This window comes from Pan troglodytes, chromosome 7 (genome assembly GCF_028858775.2).
Source record: "Pan troglodytes isolate AG18354 chromosome 7, NHGRI_mPanTro3-v2.0_pri, whole genome shotgun sequence".
Lineage (NCBI taxonomy): Eukaryota > Metazoa > Chordata > Mammalia > Primates > Hominidae > Pan > Pan troglodytes.
In genome coordinates this window covers 49,110,614-49,128,559 of record NC_072405.2, presented here as the reverse complement: position 1 = coordinate 49,128,559, position 17,946 = coordinate 49,110,614, and the positions used below count along the sequence as shown (strand labels likewise).

The following is a 17,946-nucleotide window of genomic DNA, read 5'->3' as shown; positions in this document are numbered from 1 at the left end:
CCTGGTTGGCGCATCTGTAAAGATGCTCCCAGCCCGTGTACCAGGACACACGCCTTGTCCTGCGATGATACCCTGCTTTCCCACGAGTTGCTTGATTTTAGCCCCCAGAAGCCACACTCTGTTCAAATGAGAAATCGAGCGGTACTGACCTGAATGAGCATTCTCAGTGAGGTCTGCACTGTTTAGTGCCATGACCCAGAGAGCTGAGCTGGAGAGACAAGAGATTAGGTTTGGTCTCTGGACTCTCAGACCCTTGAATATCTCTGGCTTTTTCCAATGCTCCGCTACAAAGCACATAAGAGGTTTCACTGGGTAAAAAGTGCACTTTGTGTATTCTTTTTCCCCAGCCGTGCCAAGTGACTCAGGTTCAAGTAGAGTTAGTTAAGGTCATGCTGGATAAATCCTGGAATCATAGTGGCTTAGTGCCTTAGAGGTTTAGTTCCCATTGACACAAAAGTCCAATGGGCACCAGGGGTTGGGGAAAGGGGGTTCTGCTCCACACAGTCATCCAGGAACCAAGACTTTCAGAGACCCTGCCTTCTTTACCATGTGGCTTCCAAAGTTGACCAGGACTGCAACGTCCAGCCTGCAGAAGGAGAGGAGGTTAGATCAAACAGCAGGTTTTTAAGGGCCAGGCCTGGAACTGTGTCCATCATTTTTGTGCACATTTCATCAGCTAGAACTCAATTATGTGGTGCAGTAACTGCGAAGGAGGCTGAGAAATTCAGTCTGATCTTTTGTGGCCAGGAGAAATGAAAAAAACAATGTCTCTATTGCAGAGGGTGTGGAAGATTCATTTCTAGAAAATTGTCTCTCATCATTATTGTGTACATGGTATCTATCCAGCCATTATTTGTCTATGTATGTATCTATATTTCTGTCAATCAATCCATCATCTATCTAGTTTCTATCTACCTATGTTTCTATTTATCTACCTATCATCATCATCTCACTATCACTAACATCAGTTACCGTCGTTAATAACAGAATGAGCACCCGTACAACATCTTCTAAAGCAAAGCTGAGATCTGGCAACCGCTTACATCTGTCCATGTGTTTCTCTCTCATCCCTTCTGTCTCCCCAACCTAAGGCAAGCATCATCCTGAATCTTGTCCTCATTTCTCTGCCAAACATTTTTAGAGTTGTATCTTTTCTACATGTAGGCCCAAGATGTCTATATTTTCATTTCAGTTGTTTTTGACTTTATAAAAAGGATCTTGTAGATGTGATCTTCTGATTCAAATTCTTCATGTAAATATTAGATTGCTATGATTCTGTATTCTGTATTCTGGTTTGTTGCTGTGACTGTACCTCAGTTTATTCATCCACTCTCCTGTAGGTGTGCTTTTGGGCTGATTACAGGCTTTGCTATTTGAACAATGCTACTATCATCATCTCTTACATGCCTTGTGTTGTACGTGAGCAAGATTTTTTCTTGCCTGAAATTAGGAGTGCAGTTGCTGGGTTGTTCAGCTTGATGAGATGATGCTTAACTTTCAGCTTATCCTCCTGTGAAAATGTATAAAAATTCCTGTATCCATTTTCACACCTTCTTCAACTCTTGATGTGGCCAGATATTTTAAGTTTCATCAATCTCCCCATTGTTTGTTGATGATCCTAATACACATACAATAACCTTTCTATGGTTAATTTCCCATAGTGGCTGAATTCCCAAACCAATCATTATTTTCCCGATTTCTTACTGCATCCCAAAGTAGGGGGTGTCACAAGATCTCAAACCAGCTCTGAAATCTGAAAGGAAGTTCTAATGGAAAGATTTCATGGATGGGGGAGGCTGCTGTGTAGAGATTTGTAGGGAGCAACTGGATAGTGAGTCCCTTCCTCTGCCTTTGCAACATTTAAATTCCTGTATCTTCCTGTCTTGGCCACTCTAGATACTTTTACATGGACTCTACATTTTCACTGAGTTTAGGAAGGTCAGGAGACAAATCAGCACCGAGCAGTTAGAATTCCTCGGAGAAGCCCAGTCAAGTTAATATGCGGTAGAGGAGAAGGGAACTAGAATGTCTGCTGGCTGACTGACAGCACTTGCAGCAACCTCGGAGTATGGATTCAAATAAAAATAATAGTTTTCCCTGCAGCAGCTTGGTCTGTCTCGTCGGTGCCTTCCTCTGCAGTTGAATACAGGTGCAGAACTCTGCTTCCCTGGGCCCTGAATGCCATTGCTGCATTTAAATCTGCCCTCAATCTGTCTGGTTTTGTAGGGGCAGTCTTGTGAAGATAAATCATGTAAACAAGTTACAGTAATGGAATACTTATTTAGAAACTGTATTTTTGAAGGCATGCATTCACATTGAAAGGAAGCGTCCTGTAGTCGTTCAGCTTGTTAAGAAAATCCACCTGTCTGGAGCAGGTACTTGCTTCACTCAGGTAGCCAATACATAGTAAAGTGGGGGGACCCACGTAGGCTTTTCTCCGTTGAGTGGGGGGAGGGTAGGAGCCTATTCTTTAAAATGTGAGTGGCTTTTCCGCCTGGGTGCACAGCCCTTTGGTGTGATGGAATGAGCGACAGGAAACATAAGGAGCATGTTTTATTCCCTCATATTTTCTCCTCCTCTCCCTGCTTCTCTTTGCAGGCTAGTGATCTTTTCTGTTTCTCTCTGCCTCTGGCTTTCCCCCATGATATGGGCTCTGTTTTTGGTCTGACTTGAAGTGGCAAACTAGTTGAAAATCCAAGCTCTCCACCTGTCACTCACTTTCATCCCTCTGAAAGTGCAGAAAGAGAAAGCAGATGCTTTGGGCCCGCTGTGACTGGAGAAGGTGCTGGAGTTTATCCATTAGTGCTCTACAAAAACATCCGCACTTTCCCTGACATCTGCGCTCCATCATGCTGCCCGGACCCATCAGCTGGGTGCATTTGGGCTTGCTGCGCATTACCACCTGACACCTTGGGCTCTCCCCAAAGCTGCCACTGCAGGGTACCTTTGGAAAGCCAGATAGAATGGCTCTTGCCTTGCAGAGTCTCTGCTAGTCCCCACCTGCCTCTGGTACTCAGATCCCTGGTCTCCCTGTTAGGTGGAGGCAAAGGTACAGTACTGGAGCCTTAGCAAGGACCTACAGGCTAAGGAGATGTTCCAGAAGGATGACACGTGGGCCTGCCAGAGCCATTGTCTTCCAGCTGGCATGAATATTCATTCTATTTATGTGTTGAAGCAGGTGGGAAGTCTGTCTGTGTTTATGGAGGGTGGTGTGTGCTGGATCCCAGAATGTGAACCTTTCCCGTGAGATCAGAACCTTGTTCCCTGCTGCAGACTGAGTGCTTATAGCAGCACCAGCCGTATAGTAAATGCTCAATAAAAATTCGTTTCATGAATAAAGAGAGAATCCAAGTGATGTTGTATGTCCAGGACTTAAGCAGAGGCCATTTGGTGAATCACATAGAAAATCTGTGGGATTTGCATAGAATTTACAGTGAAAATCTGAAGTCTTGGTCTGGGCTGGTCAGCACCTGCTCTGCTCATGCCCCCTGGAGTCTACAATTCAGACTTGTCCACGCAAACAAAGGACAAGGGATCAGAGAGAGGAGAGGTGGCAAAGAATCAGTTGCGTGTGCCTGCCCTTGGAGGTTGGACCAGAGAACCGCCCTGCAGGCTGGGGCTGCCTTTGCTGCTCTGCTTCCCAGATGTCATCAGGCCAGCCTGTGCCGTGTGAGACTGACAGCTCTGGTTCCACGGCCCGCGGCTGGGGTGAGGTGCTTGTGCCCAGCAGTGGCCGATGCCTCTGAGTCAGGAATCAAAGAACCTGGTTTTATAAGTGAAGAAAATGGTGCCATTAAAAGGCAATTATTCAAGTGGTGTGAGTCAGCGATGCAGCTCCTGGCAACGCCAGGCAGGAGAAGGCAGTGGTGTGGGGAGTTTTCTCTCCCTCTCCCTCTCTCTCTTTTTAAACAAAGCTCAGGCTGGAAAGCAGCGCTTGCACCTGCATCTGGGTGATGTACGGTAAGCTACCTAGACTGCCAGATTCCTTTATCTGAGCAACATCAGGAATGGGAAAGACAGCCTCAGACCAGAAGAAAGATCCTTATCCTGTGGAACAGGGAATTGAAAGGGTCCTTCAAGCTGGCTGTGTACTTGACCTTCACCCTGCTCTCAGATGCTGCATGGGGGATTCTCCTGCCTGTCGACCCAGGTGGTGTGTGAATGAAAGAAAAGTGTGTGCTGGAGCTGGTGGTCCCGGGAGTGGGGGTCAGACGTCTTCCCCTGCGCTGCACCCTAGCTGCCTGCTGTTCCCTTTCTCTGGCATGATTTTATGGAAGACCATGATGATTTCATGTCATTTTTTTTTTTTTTTTTTTTTGCTGGAGTGTAGTGGTATGATCTCGGTTCACTGCAACCTCTGCCTGCCGGGTTCAAGTGATTCTCCTGCCTCAGCCTCCAGAGTAGCTGGGATTACAGGCGCGCACCACCACACCTGGCTAATTTTTGTATTTTTAATAGAGATGGGGTTTCACCATGTTGATCAGGCTGGTCTCGAACTCCTGACCTCATAATCTGCCCACCTCAGCCTCTCATAGTGCTGGGATTACAGGTGTGAGCCACCACGCCCAGCCAGATGATTTCATTTCTAGAGTACTTTTCTTGTTTCTGTTTTTTTTCCCCTCTAAATCTGCTTTGTCTGCTGCCACGGCAACCAGCACTGCATTACCACCTTCACATGGAGAGAGGTGTGATGGGGACAGGACAAACCCTGCTTCCAGCCCATCCTCTGAGGCTCCTGCACTGGCAGGCATGGCAGAGATGATCATGAAAACCACCCGCTTGCCTCCTGAATCTTTTTCCCATTGTTGGTAGACAGCCTAGAGAGCAAGGAGTTTTTTCTTTCCACAGAAGGACAGTGGCAGGGGAAAGGGAGCAAACGTCAGGCAACAGCCACCAAAGTACCAAATATGGGTTTAAGGTTCAGGGAATAAAAACTCAAAATTATAACAAAAGGGCAAACCAAGTATGGAAACAAGTCAGCCCTCGCTCCCATACTTCCCTCCCTTCTGAGCAGAGTCTTAGCCCCTCTCCTTTGTTTTAATAAATCAAAGTAGAAACAAGTTCAATTGCTTTTTTGAGAGGAATAATTTTAAAATTGGCTGAGTTTAAACAACAGTGGAAGGCCTCCTGTCTGTTTCACATTCATAACCAGGTCATAGTTCATCTTAATTGGTAGCATTTTTAGTCGGCTGTGGAGTTTGTCAAAATTGAAGGAGAGAAAAGTTCAGCCTCTCTGCCTTGGGTTCTGGGAGCTGGTGAGCTGGTCAGCACTGCCAAGGGCAGCTGGGCTCGGGGCCAGGCTGTTTGGTGGTGGCATGGGTGAGCAGGGGGCATCATCTGGTGGAAGGTCCCAGACTGGCTGGAGAAGGGCCAGCAGGACTCAGCAGAGGGCACAGTGGCTTTTCGAGGTGTCAGGCCACGTTGGAGGGCAGCAGTAGGTCCTGGATCTACTGAGGGCGAGTAAGGTTGCAGAGGTGCAGAATCGTGGTTGTGCAGGCAGAAGCAGAACTAGAATGTCCAGGCAGATGTTAGCCCGTCCCAGCTCAGTTCAGGCAAACACAGAAAAGAGAGTCTGAGCACTGAGGTCAGAAAAAGCTTCCAAGGCTCTACCTGGACAGTCGAGGCTCTTCAGGCCCCAGCATATTAATTCTGCACTGAATGTCTGTCCTTGGCTTTCCTTTTATGAATTTTTATGGTGGTCACGAGCTGGAGGTGGCAGGGGACAAACTGAAGGGCATGCCCAGTGCTGAGGACAGAGGCCCAGGGTAGGGGTGAAGGCCGTGGGCACAGGGGTCAGCCCTGGCTTGGAAAACTGAGCACCACTTAGGAGCTGAGTGACCTCTGGGTGAGTTACTTAATTGCTAACCCCGAGTCTTCTCATTTAGACAATGAAGCTGACAAGTCTATACAGCTCTTTGAGGGAATTAAATCGGATGATTTATATAAAGCCCTCAGCACAAGGCCTGGCTCAGGGGAAGTACTTCAGTGAAATCTTTATTCCTTCTGGGTCAGGAGCTCTCACAAGGGGCCAGGTCCTGTTGGGATCATTGTTAGAGTAGTCACAATCCCTGATACTGGAGAGCTTGCACAGTCACACGGAGTGGCAGTTTGGAAATTCAGAAATCCTACCTTAAAGGCAAGAGCTGCTCTTTAGTTGAAGTGTCCATGAGTCTTAAATTCTATCTTTAAAGGGCCAGTGAGGGATAGTATGGGTGGAAAGTAGGTTATTAGATATTCTAGAGAAGCTTTATAGGGAAATAGCCCAAATCTGTAACAGAAGGATGCTCACCTGGTGGGGAACACCAAGCCAAGAGCTTCTCTCCTCAAGGGACTGGGCTGGAGGAGATGCCACCCTGGGGCCCTGATGGCTGCGGCCGCCTGGGGACTGCCACGGTGAGTGCTGTGGGTTCTGTTTGCTGGAGTCCCTGGCCCTCTGCCATATTTTGAATGACATGCTTCTCCCTTTGCATCCCCCTGGGAAACAGGTCATGGGAGGTGAGCACTTGTGGGAGGACGAGAGGGTAAGACAAAGTTCTCATCAAACTTCTCCGTCCGTCAGGGTCAGCACCTTGTGACAACAAAAATAGATTTTTAAATGTTTATGCAGTACGGGGTCTTCACAGGCCTGAGTTTCAGCTGGCAGGAGGAGTGGGCAGCTGCATTTCAGTGGAAACGAGCCATCTTTGTGGATGGTATTGTTGATACAAAAGAGAAAGACTATAATAGCAATAAAAGCTATGATTTCAATACACCGACTATGTTATCTTCCCTCTTAGCCTTTCATGTGGTTCTATTTATTTCTCTTCTTAAATATTTACAGCATTCCTCTGAAAATAAGAATAATGATAATACAAAATTAATAATATTAATGATAATGATGGTAATATCCCCTTTTTGTGTGTCTCTGCTATGCCACAGTCTGTGCTAGATGGTTTATCTACATTATTTCTAATCCTCACAATAACCCTGTGAGAATTTTCCTCCTATTTTACAACTAAGGAAACCAGGGCTCAGTGAGGCTGTGTAAGTTGCTGAACAACCTAGTTGGCAAGCAACCACACCTGGATTTGAACCAATGTCTTTCCCTCTGAAGAGCCCTGCATGGGTTTTGGGCTCTCTGAGTCAGAAGTTATTTCAGCACCATCAGAAATGGAATGGAATGAAGAATATTAATCTTTTTAACAGAATGCTTTTGTTTCCTCTGCACAGATACCCCAAAAGACACCTGCACTTACATGTTCATTGCAGCATTATTTACAATAGCAAAGTCATGCAGCTAACTTAAGTGTCCACCAATGGTTGATTGGATAAAGAAAATCTGGTACATATATACCATGGAATACCACACAACCACAAAAAGAATGAAATAGTGTCCTTTGCAGCAATAAGGGTAGAGGTAGAGGACACCATTTTAAGTGAACCAACTCAGAAGCAGAAAATCAAATACTGCATGCTCTCACTTATAAGTGGGAGCTAAACAATGGGTACACGTAGACATAAAGGTGGAGAGAAGGACACTGGGGACTCCAAAAGCGGGAAAGAGTGGAAGAGGGGGTGAGGGTTATACCATTACCTAGTGGGTATAATGTTTAATATTTGAAGGATAGCTGTACTGTCCCCACCATTATGCAGTATACATATGTAACAAACAAGCACCTGTACCCCCTGAACCTAAAATAAAAATTTAAAAAGAATATGACTCTTTTCCATGAAGCCCCAGGTCTCTCTGGAATTTTAGCCTGCATTCATTCCTTCAATCTGTTCTTGAGAAGCAGAAAGAAGCAGAAAGGAAGGTTTCATATCTACCTCTGAGGATCCTAAAAAAGGCCATTTCTTGCACCTTAAGAAACATTTCGGGACCTGGCTTTTCTCCCCCAGCCTCTTTTTCTTCCATCTAGGTTTTGAGATTCTCTTCCTTTCATTTTTCCACCTTCCCCCTTATGTTAAATTATTCCAAATTAGCCCCACCTATGTCCCTCCTATTATCTTCTCATGCTTCGTGGTAGTAAGATTTTTCTCTGTGCCAGGGAAAAGAATTAGCTTCTTTGTTGGAACTCATTTCTCTCCACTCTAATCCTATCCATCCTCAAATTTTCAACCCTAGTAGAACTTTCTTGAAGAGATTCTTGATAATCCTTTCTGTCTTCTCAAATCCTATATCACTTTCCATCCCCCAAGTTCTGTTGGAATTAGTTGCCTGTGCCTTAGGTGTTGGTGTGTGTATGTCTCTTCTTACTCAGTAGCTCAGCAAGATTTGGAAGACAGGGGTTGTGCCTCTGTTATCCCTGAGCCTCATTCATGCTAGATTTCCCCAAACCATTATAGAATCAATAAAAGCACTCCTCCTCGATGCTTCCTTTATTCCTGATACCTAGATGCACCTCTGAGCCTCACACCATCACTGCTATACACATGGATCTGTAGGAACTCAGACCCCCAGACAGCACGTGAGAATGTGACCAGACTCCCTGCTCTAGTACTGCGTCCACATCGGGTGGAGGCCTCTTACCTCCATTGCAGATAGTGCCAACCTCTGTGAGTACTGCAGAGTGATGAGAGGTCATTCAGATCCTCCAGTGGTTGCTTGGCAGTGTGCCTGCCTTTGCAATGTGCCTTTGCAATGTGCTGGGCCTGGGAGTACAGATGGTGCTTTCTTTCAGATCTGTTTCAGACCCAGGAAATCAAATTCCTGTCTTCCCCTACTCTTGTATCCCTCCTCAGAATGTCCCAAGGCCTCATGGCACAGCACAATACGAATGTTTCCAGGGGCAGGTCACTAGACACTGGATCTGATGGGACAGATTGGACTGACCAGTAAGTGATCAGTGGCTCTGTCTCTACTCCAGTTGCTGGAGTACAGCATGGGCTCCTCAGGATCATGGACAAGGCTAAAAAACTGGAAATCTTTTTTTTTTTTTTCCTTTTTCTTACCAGCTGTCTTGGTGAAGACAGTGAAGGCCAGTGAAGCTAAAATCCTCTTCTAAACAAACCAGGGGAGGGGAGCAAGTGACATCCTCCCTTCTTGGGAATTCCAGTCTCTGCATGATAAATCGGACCCTCTGGTTGTCTAAAGTGACCTACATGGACTGCGCTCTCTTTTTCTGGAGGGAAAGCCCTCATGTACAAAACAGGCTGACGCTTGTCCACTAATTGCCTCCCACTGGAATGTGACTTGTTCAGATATTCCACTCAGGTGTCATCGATTTCAGAGGGGTCCTTATTGCCTTTTAAAAAATTGCATATGGACTTGTTCAAATCAATATTCTTATATAAAACAGTGGAAAAAGCCAAGATATTTTCTCTTCCCTTGAATTTTTTTTAGTATACACATTTTATATTCTGCCTTTAAAGCTATTTCTGTTGCACAGCTGCTTTACCGAGACTCAGACTCCTACGGGCCTGCTTGGTCCGACACGTACCTTGAATATCCTTTCACAGTGTTTGATTTTTGCAGTTGGTTGTATAATGAGGAAGGAGTGTGCAGTGAGTTTGGAGATTCCTATTAACCAGGTCACCCGTGAATCTATTTTTGTGTGCTTCTTTATTAGAAATAGCAGGGAACACGATAATATTTAAACACAACCACTTATAGGAGCTTGGTTAAAAAATATACCTTAGTAAGTTTTCTTTTCCCATTAGACATTTCAAAATGTTGTACTACAGTTCTTCATCATCAAAACATCTTTTCTTCATTTACATTCTGGGACATGAATACAGACCATTACAAATGACTATGATATTGTCGGTTGGCACTGGAATTGGCAATCCTTTGCCTCAGGTAGACCATCTCCGGAGTGCCCGCATTCTGTTCTTGGTCTTGCTTTTGAAGATGGACTATAATGAAATAGACTCAGGGCAAGATGATGAGGCTGGGTAGGACTTGGAAGTAGATAGAAGAGTGTTATCTTCAGACACTCGAGGGAGGATATCTCATGAAAAAATGGAGACTGGTGTGGTGCCATGTTGTACCTAATGACAGAATCACTGAATGAAAACTACGGTGGGACAGATTTTAATTCAACCTAAGAAAAACTTAACAACTAGAGCTTCTGGCCTCTCTGGAACAGGTTGCCTTGTGGGGGAGGAGGTGAACCTGCAGGCACAGTAGGTGCTAGACTCCAGGCCAATTGGGCCACCTGCCAGGTGTGGTCCTTCTTGAAATAACAGGCCCATATCAACCATGAGACACAGTGGTACCTGGCATAACTATTGCTTGCTGGGGGCATTGAAAAACCACAGGCATTATTGTCTCTTAGGAGCAGAAACTGTGAATCCTTTTGAATTGCTGAATACAAATGCCCTGAATGAGCCACTAGAGCCAGGGCCAAGGACAGAACATGAGATTGGAGTAGATGAGGTAGACATCCTTTTATTTCAGGCAGATACTTTATGAATGTGGCCTGGTTATTTAGATCATTTCAAAAATCACCTAAAGTGAACCACAGTTCACTTTACTTTACACAGTTCACTGTTGAATTGTTCAGGACTTGGCCAACATCTTGCCAACATCAGGATGTTATTAAAAATATACTACTGATCCCTTTCAAATGCAGAGAGTTTTACGGTTGATATAGCACTTTCTCGTATATTTCTCCCTGTGATCTTCACTATCACTTTCTTAGAAGGCATGGTAAATATTATTATCTCAATTTTTATATGGGGGAAACTGAGGTATGGAGCATTGAGTGACTCATCCAATGCCATGTGGTAGCATCAGACCTAGGATGGATCTAGCTTGTGGAAATTGGAATCATGCAAGCGAGGCCATATTTTTGGCTATGCAAATGACTAGCAATGTAACTTTGGACTGTCTTATAGGTAAGATGATGGTGGTGGAATAAGATAAACTCCAAAGTGCCTACCATATTGCTGTTGTCTGAGATTCTTTTGCCTCTTCATACAGCATGCTGTCTGCCATGGTCTTTACTTCTTGCTTGGCAGGTAGGAGGTGAAACAAGTGGAGTTTGTGGGCTGGGTGAAGGAATCGGATGCACTGGGGTGTGTTTCCAGGGTGGTAACATGAGATCCTTCAGCTGCCATAAGATCCGTTTCCGACAGATTGCTTTCAGAAGCTTGAGATCCTTGGCTGCATTTTGATTCCGGGTTTGGAATTTGAGAATATGTTTATTTACTTTGTGGGATCATTTGTGGTGTGCGGTGGTGGAGGTGGCCTTTATGAATTCAACCACCCTAAATGGAGAAGAGTCAGCTTGAATAGTGAGGTCTCCCTGTGTTGCAAAGTATGGGGTTACAAGGAAAGTTATAGTTTAGTCTGATTTTATTTTTTAATTTTCTAAGTGCAACTATTTAACTCTAAACTAGATTTTATACTGCTTAAAGGCTCTAGACAAAGCTAACTTCTTCCTTGACTACAAAAGTAATATGTGATTGTTGAAGAAAAATTTAAAAATGAAGAAAATTGCAAAAGCAATTTTCTATCATTTCCCAAAGATAAGTGCTATTAAAATTATGTTATAATTTCCTGGAATGTTTTTTAATGCATCTATACATATTTTAAAACAAATTTTGTATAATGCTATATGTACTTAAAAATCTCTTTTGTTAATGGTAAACCTTTTCCTAATGTTCCCTGAAAGAATAATTTATCTGAATTTGGATTTGGAAGCCACATAGTTTTCTAGTGTGATGATATATCAAAGTTCATTTAACCCACTTTCTATTGTTGGATATATTAGGTGCTTACAACATTTCATTAACATATAAATATATATAACATGCAAAAATATCTCACATAAATCCTTTTTAAGAATTTTTATTTTTGTAGAGACAGAATCTCTCTATGTTGCCCATGCTGGTCTCAAACTCTTGGCCTCAAGTGATGCTCCCACCTCGGCCTCCCAAAACACTGGGACTACAGGCGTGAGCCACGGTGCCCTGCCCTCACATAAACTCTTGACAAGGCATTAGATATAAGTCTGGCTTGTTCAACAGAAAAACTATAGCTGGATTTCTATTTTTTAGGGTATAGCAACTCTGTTGGGCATTTGTGAGAAAACTATAACCTATGCACATATTATGGTTAATCGATATGATAATGTCAAGAGTGTAGGGAGATCCACCCCTCTGTCACCATTGTCAGACCTGTTACTGTGATCCTGGCTTTTCATACGGTTAATATCTTGCATAAACATCAAAGCAGTGGATTCATTTTTCTTTTCTGTTGATTCTCTTGTAGCCTGATGAAGTCCTCCGATATTGATCAGGATTTATTCACAGACAGTTACTGCAAGGTGTGCAGTGCACAGCTGATCTCCGAATCGCAGCGTGTGGCCCACTACGAGGTAAGGACAGCGTTTCCCACTCTGTTTGCAAATGTAGGAGGGAGCAGCCCGGGTCATTGTTGTAGGACTCCAGGATCCTCCTTCTGGACTTGGGGCACATTTGAAGAACCACAGGACTTGAGCCTGTACAGTCTGAGGTCAAGGCCAGGACAAGTGTATATGTGTGGGGTTGGGAGTGAGGGTTGGGGATGTCATTGTCAGACTCTGGCTGCTTCCCAGATCCTTTTTTTAAAATTTGTATCTCAGCCCCCGGAGACTCTGCTTGGGCTTTCTCTACTTGTTAAATCTGTCACTGTGCATCTACAAAGTTCCTTTCAGGGATCCAGGGTGCAATGCATTGTGCCAGCTCCTGTCTCCACCTATGACCCCGAAGATAAGCTCAGAAGACCTTTGTTAAACACTGTAGGGAAAGACAGCAGCAAGTAATGAAGCAGCCGTGGGCCACTTCCTCCCTGAAAATTGCTTCCACCTGATGGCCAATACCCAACATGTGCTTATCACAATCAAGATGCCTTCTGCAGAGTTATAACCAAGTTTTAAAGTGCAAATACTCTTCAAAGTCATAAATTAGTGGCACTGGCTGTTTCGAATCGGGGAGCAACAGACCACTTTTTGATCCTCTATTGGGAGCAGAGGATGAGAGGAGAGAGGTTGGCCTGTGTCCGAGGATGAGGAAGGAATGAGGTGCTGTGGATTGAATAAAGAGAACTGGGGGATCCCAGGATGCTGAGAGCTACTAGGGCATGTTCTGTTTTCAAAAGAACATATACTAGTAGGAACATGAATTTCTTTCTTTTCTTTCTTTTCTTTCTTTCTTTCTTTCTTTCTTTTTCTTTTCTTTCTTTCTTTCTTTCTTTTTATTTCCTTTCTTTCTTTCCTTTCTTTCTTTCCTTCCCTTCCTTCCTTCCTTCCTTTCTTCCTTTCTTTTTTTCTTCCTTTCTTTCTTTCTGAGCTAGCATCTCACTCAGTCATCCAGGCTGGAGTGCTGCGGCATCCCAAGATGCTGAGAGCTACTAGGGCATGTTCTGCTTTCAAAAGAACATATACTAGTAGGAACATGAATTTCTTTCTTTTCTTTTCTTTCTTACTTTCTTTCTTTCTTCTTTCTTTTTGAGACAGGGTCTCACTCAGTCATCCAGGCTGGAGTGCTGTGGCACGAGCATAGCTCACTGCAGCCTCCACCTCCTGGGCTCAAGCGATCCTCCCACCTCAGCCTCCTGAGCAGCTGGGACTACAGGCACATGCCACAGCACTCAGCTAATTTTTTACTTTTATTTTTAGTAGAGACTGGGTCTTGCTAAGAACATGAGTTTCCAAGTGTAAGAACTTGTAAGTAATTTTATATTGGAAGGCTTAGCCAGCAATTTTCTTTTTGTCTGACAAGTCTGACAAATGCCAGTTGTCACTATCATTCCTCAAACTCCTCTGGGCCTCAGATTCCTCTGTGCACAATAAAAATAACTATAATAACACACACACACATATGCACCCAGAAAGACAGTCAATGGGCCCTGCATACTCCTCAGGATTTTGTGGTGACCAAATGAGATCTATCGAAATTGTACCTGTGAAAATGCTTTGGAAGCTGTGAAGTCTATCAAATATGCAAAGTTATATGCTTATTCATCATTAACTCCTTTGCAGCAATGTTTTGATGAAAGCAAATGTTTGACGAAAACTTTTAAAATCAGCACCTGTGAAAAAATTCGTATAGTCATTGTTAAAAGGCAACCAAGTGTTAGAAATCAATTTGAGCTTTAAAGAATTATCTAAAAAAGTCTATCGTTTGAAATTAAGGACTTTCAAATTTCTGTGGCTATGGCTTCATAAACACACACACGCACACACACACACGTGTGTGTGTGTATATATATGTATATATATGCATATGTGTATATATATGTATATATATGCATATGTGTATATATATGTATATATATGCATATGTGTATATATATGTATATATATGCATATGTGTATATATATGTATATATATGCATATGTGTATATATATGTATATATATGCATATGTGTATATATATGTATATATATGCATATGTGTATATATATGTATATATATGCATATGTGTATATATATGTATATATATGCATATGTGTATATATATGTATATTTGTGTGTGATGGAGTCTCACTCTGTCACCCAGGCTGGAGTGTGGTGGCACGATCTCAGCTCACTGCAACCTCCTGCTCCAGGGTTCAAGTGATTCTCCTGCCTCAGCCTCCCCAGTAGCTGGGACTACAGGCACGTGACACCACACCTGGCTAATTTTTTGTATTTTTAGTAGAGACGGGGTTTTACTGTGTTAGCCAGGATGGTCTCGATCTCCTGACCTCATTATCTGCTCACCTTGGCCTCCCAAAGTGCTGAGGTTACAGGTGGGAGCCACAGTGTCCGGCCAGATTGTTTTATTAGTATGTTTTCCCCAGTTAAGGAAATGGGGGAATTTGTCCCTGCTCTGAAATTCCATAGCCTCCTATTAGTACTTTATGTTCTTCCTTTATTAGACTTTTTGTGTTCATTTGTAATCATCTTACTAGATTCATGGGGACAGAAACAGAGTTGTATTCATTTGATCTTTCGTAATTGCTGGAATAGTGCCTGCCCATGACAGGTGTTCAGTGAGGGTTCGTGGAGGGGGTGGGTGTGTGAAAAAACTGCACTGGTGACCCTGCCCCACACTGCCTGACTAGAAAAGTAATGTCAGAACATTGAAAACAATGAAAAATTGTTTAAAGGAAGAAAAAATTCAGCTGCTCAATGAAGTGTTTAGTTATTTGATCGCACATTTTGCACGTTTTCCTGTTAACATACTGTACCCTCGCTGTTGCACAATCTAATTGTTTAGAGAATGTGTTAGTGTTTGTTGGATGTAGCTAGATGACATAGAGAAAATAAAGCAATTACAATAGATCTGCAATTAACAGTGTTACACATCATCGAGATAACATTAAATGCATTCCCATTAATTGTGGATGGGAACTCTGAATGATATTTCCCTCCCTTCTTCCAGGCAGAGGTAAGGCCCTTCCTACAGTGAGAAAGAGCTGTGCATTCTTGCCGCAAAGCTGCTGAGCATGTGAAAAGGGCACAGTCAGGACTGAGGATACCTTATATCAATTTCGGGCCTCCCCAGCTTTGGTTGAGGTTTCTCCAGCACTTTCTTTCTCTCTAAGAAGATGGCTTGCATCAGATGATCTCTAAGGCCATTTGAAAACTGATATTCTATCAATCTGCCCCTTCCCTCCAGAGACACCTTCCCTGCTGAAGTGACTTATGGAGTGGGTCTCTAGGAGATCGAAATTCCATTCAATTCATTGAAATTGTTGTCACACTTAGTCTCCATGCCCTATTACTGATTTACTGTTATAGTATGATTTCATTTTTCAGTTCAACCTGATAGTTTTCTCAGCTTCCTTATGGGGCAAATCAGTGAGAATCCACTGCGTATTTTCTGTATATCCAGCAATATTAGGGTTAGTTATTGCAGGGGATTCTGAACCTATATGAGAAATGATCCTTGTCCCTGAGAAGCTCATAAACTTCATCGAGAGAAAAAGTCACCAGTAGTTCAGTGTGGCAAAAATACCTGTACGATTCCAAGCACATGATCTGTAGAATTCTGCTGTCTGCTTTTAAGGAGCTACTGACGGAATTTGATACGAAGAAAGTGTTAGTTCTTTTTCCCACTTGGCGTCCTGTTGTACATTACATCGTGCTGTTAACTTTGTAGATATTTGCATATTACACTTTAAAAGAGGGAAGCATCATTTAGAGCTATTATGGCCAAGAAAGACTTGTTGGAGAATGTCATGATTTATCCATGCCTCCACAAATGGGTTAAGTTTAGGGGCGAGGGGAATGAGAAAAATCTTGTTATCTATCTTTAAGGAGTATTGAGAGGGCTACCCTGGCATCATTGTGTTAGGAAAGGATGGGGTCAGGATATCAAGGAAAGAAGAGTTTGGAATCTGTGAGGCTCTTAAGCATTTGGCAGCATAACTCTATAACTGAATATTTCTAAATGAGAGATAGTTGGTGGTGGTCAGGGCATATTGTTGGGGAAGAGAATGGCTTTTGGTATGACTTTTGCTGTGAGACGAGTGTGTTAATCTTCCAAAGTAGGAGAGCAAAACAAAACAGATGGGTTAATGCCTAATAGCTGCACACCCCTTTTAAAAGGCTGAACCTTTGCACGAGAGGACAGAAAAACCTAATATATGTCTAACCAACCAAACCTTTACATGCTATGCTTTAAAAATCTCTTTTTGCATATGAAGTCCTCAGGTGAAAAAAAATAGGGAACATAGAGGCATTATTATTTTTCTTACTTGCTAAGCGTTAAGAACACATTAACGTTTCAGTAGGAAATATAATTAGATGTTGTCTCTATTCACTGGACGAATAGTCTGAGTCAACAGAACAAGTAGACACAGACACAGAAGGAAGAGAAAGCTTTCAAAGGAAAGGGCCTAAGCGTTACGGGGGTAAAAAACAGTTTCCCAGGGAGGTCATTTGTGTGGTTTGCTGCAGTTTCAAGTGACTAAAGAATAATTTCCTGCAAAGGGAAAGAGTTGCTTGTATGAATGAAGGAGTGGTTTTCTGCAACGTGGGAAAAAGAAAAAAGTACAGGGCAGAAAGATGATATATGTGTGTGTACACACATACACACTCCCCCCATACACATACACACACACCCATCCCCAAACCCCCAACACACACACCCACACCCACACATACATACACATACACACACATACATACTCCCCCCACACACATACACACATACACCCACCCGCAACACACCCACACATACACACACATAAACCCACACACACATATACACACATACACACAGACACACACATATATGCCCCCCACTTCCTACACACACCCACACACATAAACACACACATACACACAAACACACACATAAACACATACACACAAATGCACACATAAACACACACAAACACACACATAAACATACGCACATACACACATAAACACACACATACACACACCCACACATATATACACACACAGACACACCCATAAACACATATACACATACACACACCCATACATAAACACACACATACACGTGTTTATACACACACATAAACACACCCATATACACATACACACACAAACACAAACACATCCCCGCACATAAACACACACACGTAAACACACATACGTATGTGTTTATACACACACATACACACACCCCAACACACACACATATGTATGTGTTTATACACACACATACACACACCCCAACACACACACATATGTATGTGTTTATACACACACATACACACACCCCAACACACACACCCACACATACACACATACACATATACACACATACACCCCATCACCCCACACACACATAAACACACACAGATACACACAGCCCCCCCACATAAACACACACAAACACACAAACACCCACATACACACAAATGCACACATAAACACACACACACACCCACATAAACACATACATAAACAGCCACACACACCCACATCCACAAATACATAAACACACACATAAACATACACACATGGCCTGGCACAGTGGCTCACACCTATAATCCTAGCACTTTGGGAGGCCAAGGT

General features: G+C 43.2%; 1 protein-coding gene across 6 annotated transcripts in view; it reads left to right on the top strand.

Annotated features, from left to right (window-relative positions):
* ZMAT4 (zinc finger matrin-type 4) overlaps positions 1–17,946 on the top strand; it is a 380,296-nt gene that overhangs the window by 63,285 nt on the left and 299,065 nt on the right. For 4 of the 6 annotated variants that reach the window (XM_016959387.4, XM_016959386.4, XM_009455235.5 and 1 more), the window contains exon 2: positions 12,197–12,302. In XM_016959387.4, coding sequence (XP_016814876.1) covers positions 12,201–12,302 — 102 coding nt within the window. In that variant the 5' untranslated portion in view covers positions 12,197–12,200. Of the gene's footprint in view, positions 1–12,196; positions 12,303–17,946 lie in introns of those variants that run through there. The other 2 variants (XM_063817047.1, XM_063817048.1) reach the window with 2 other exon arrangements.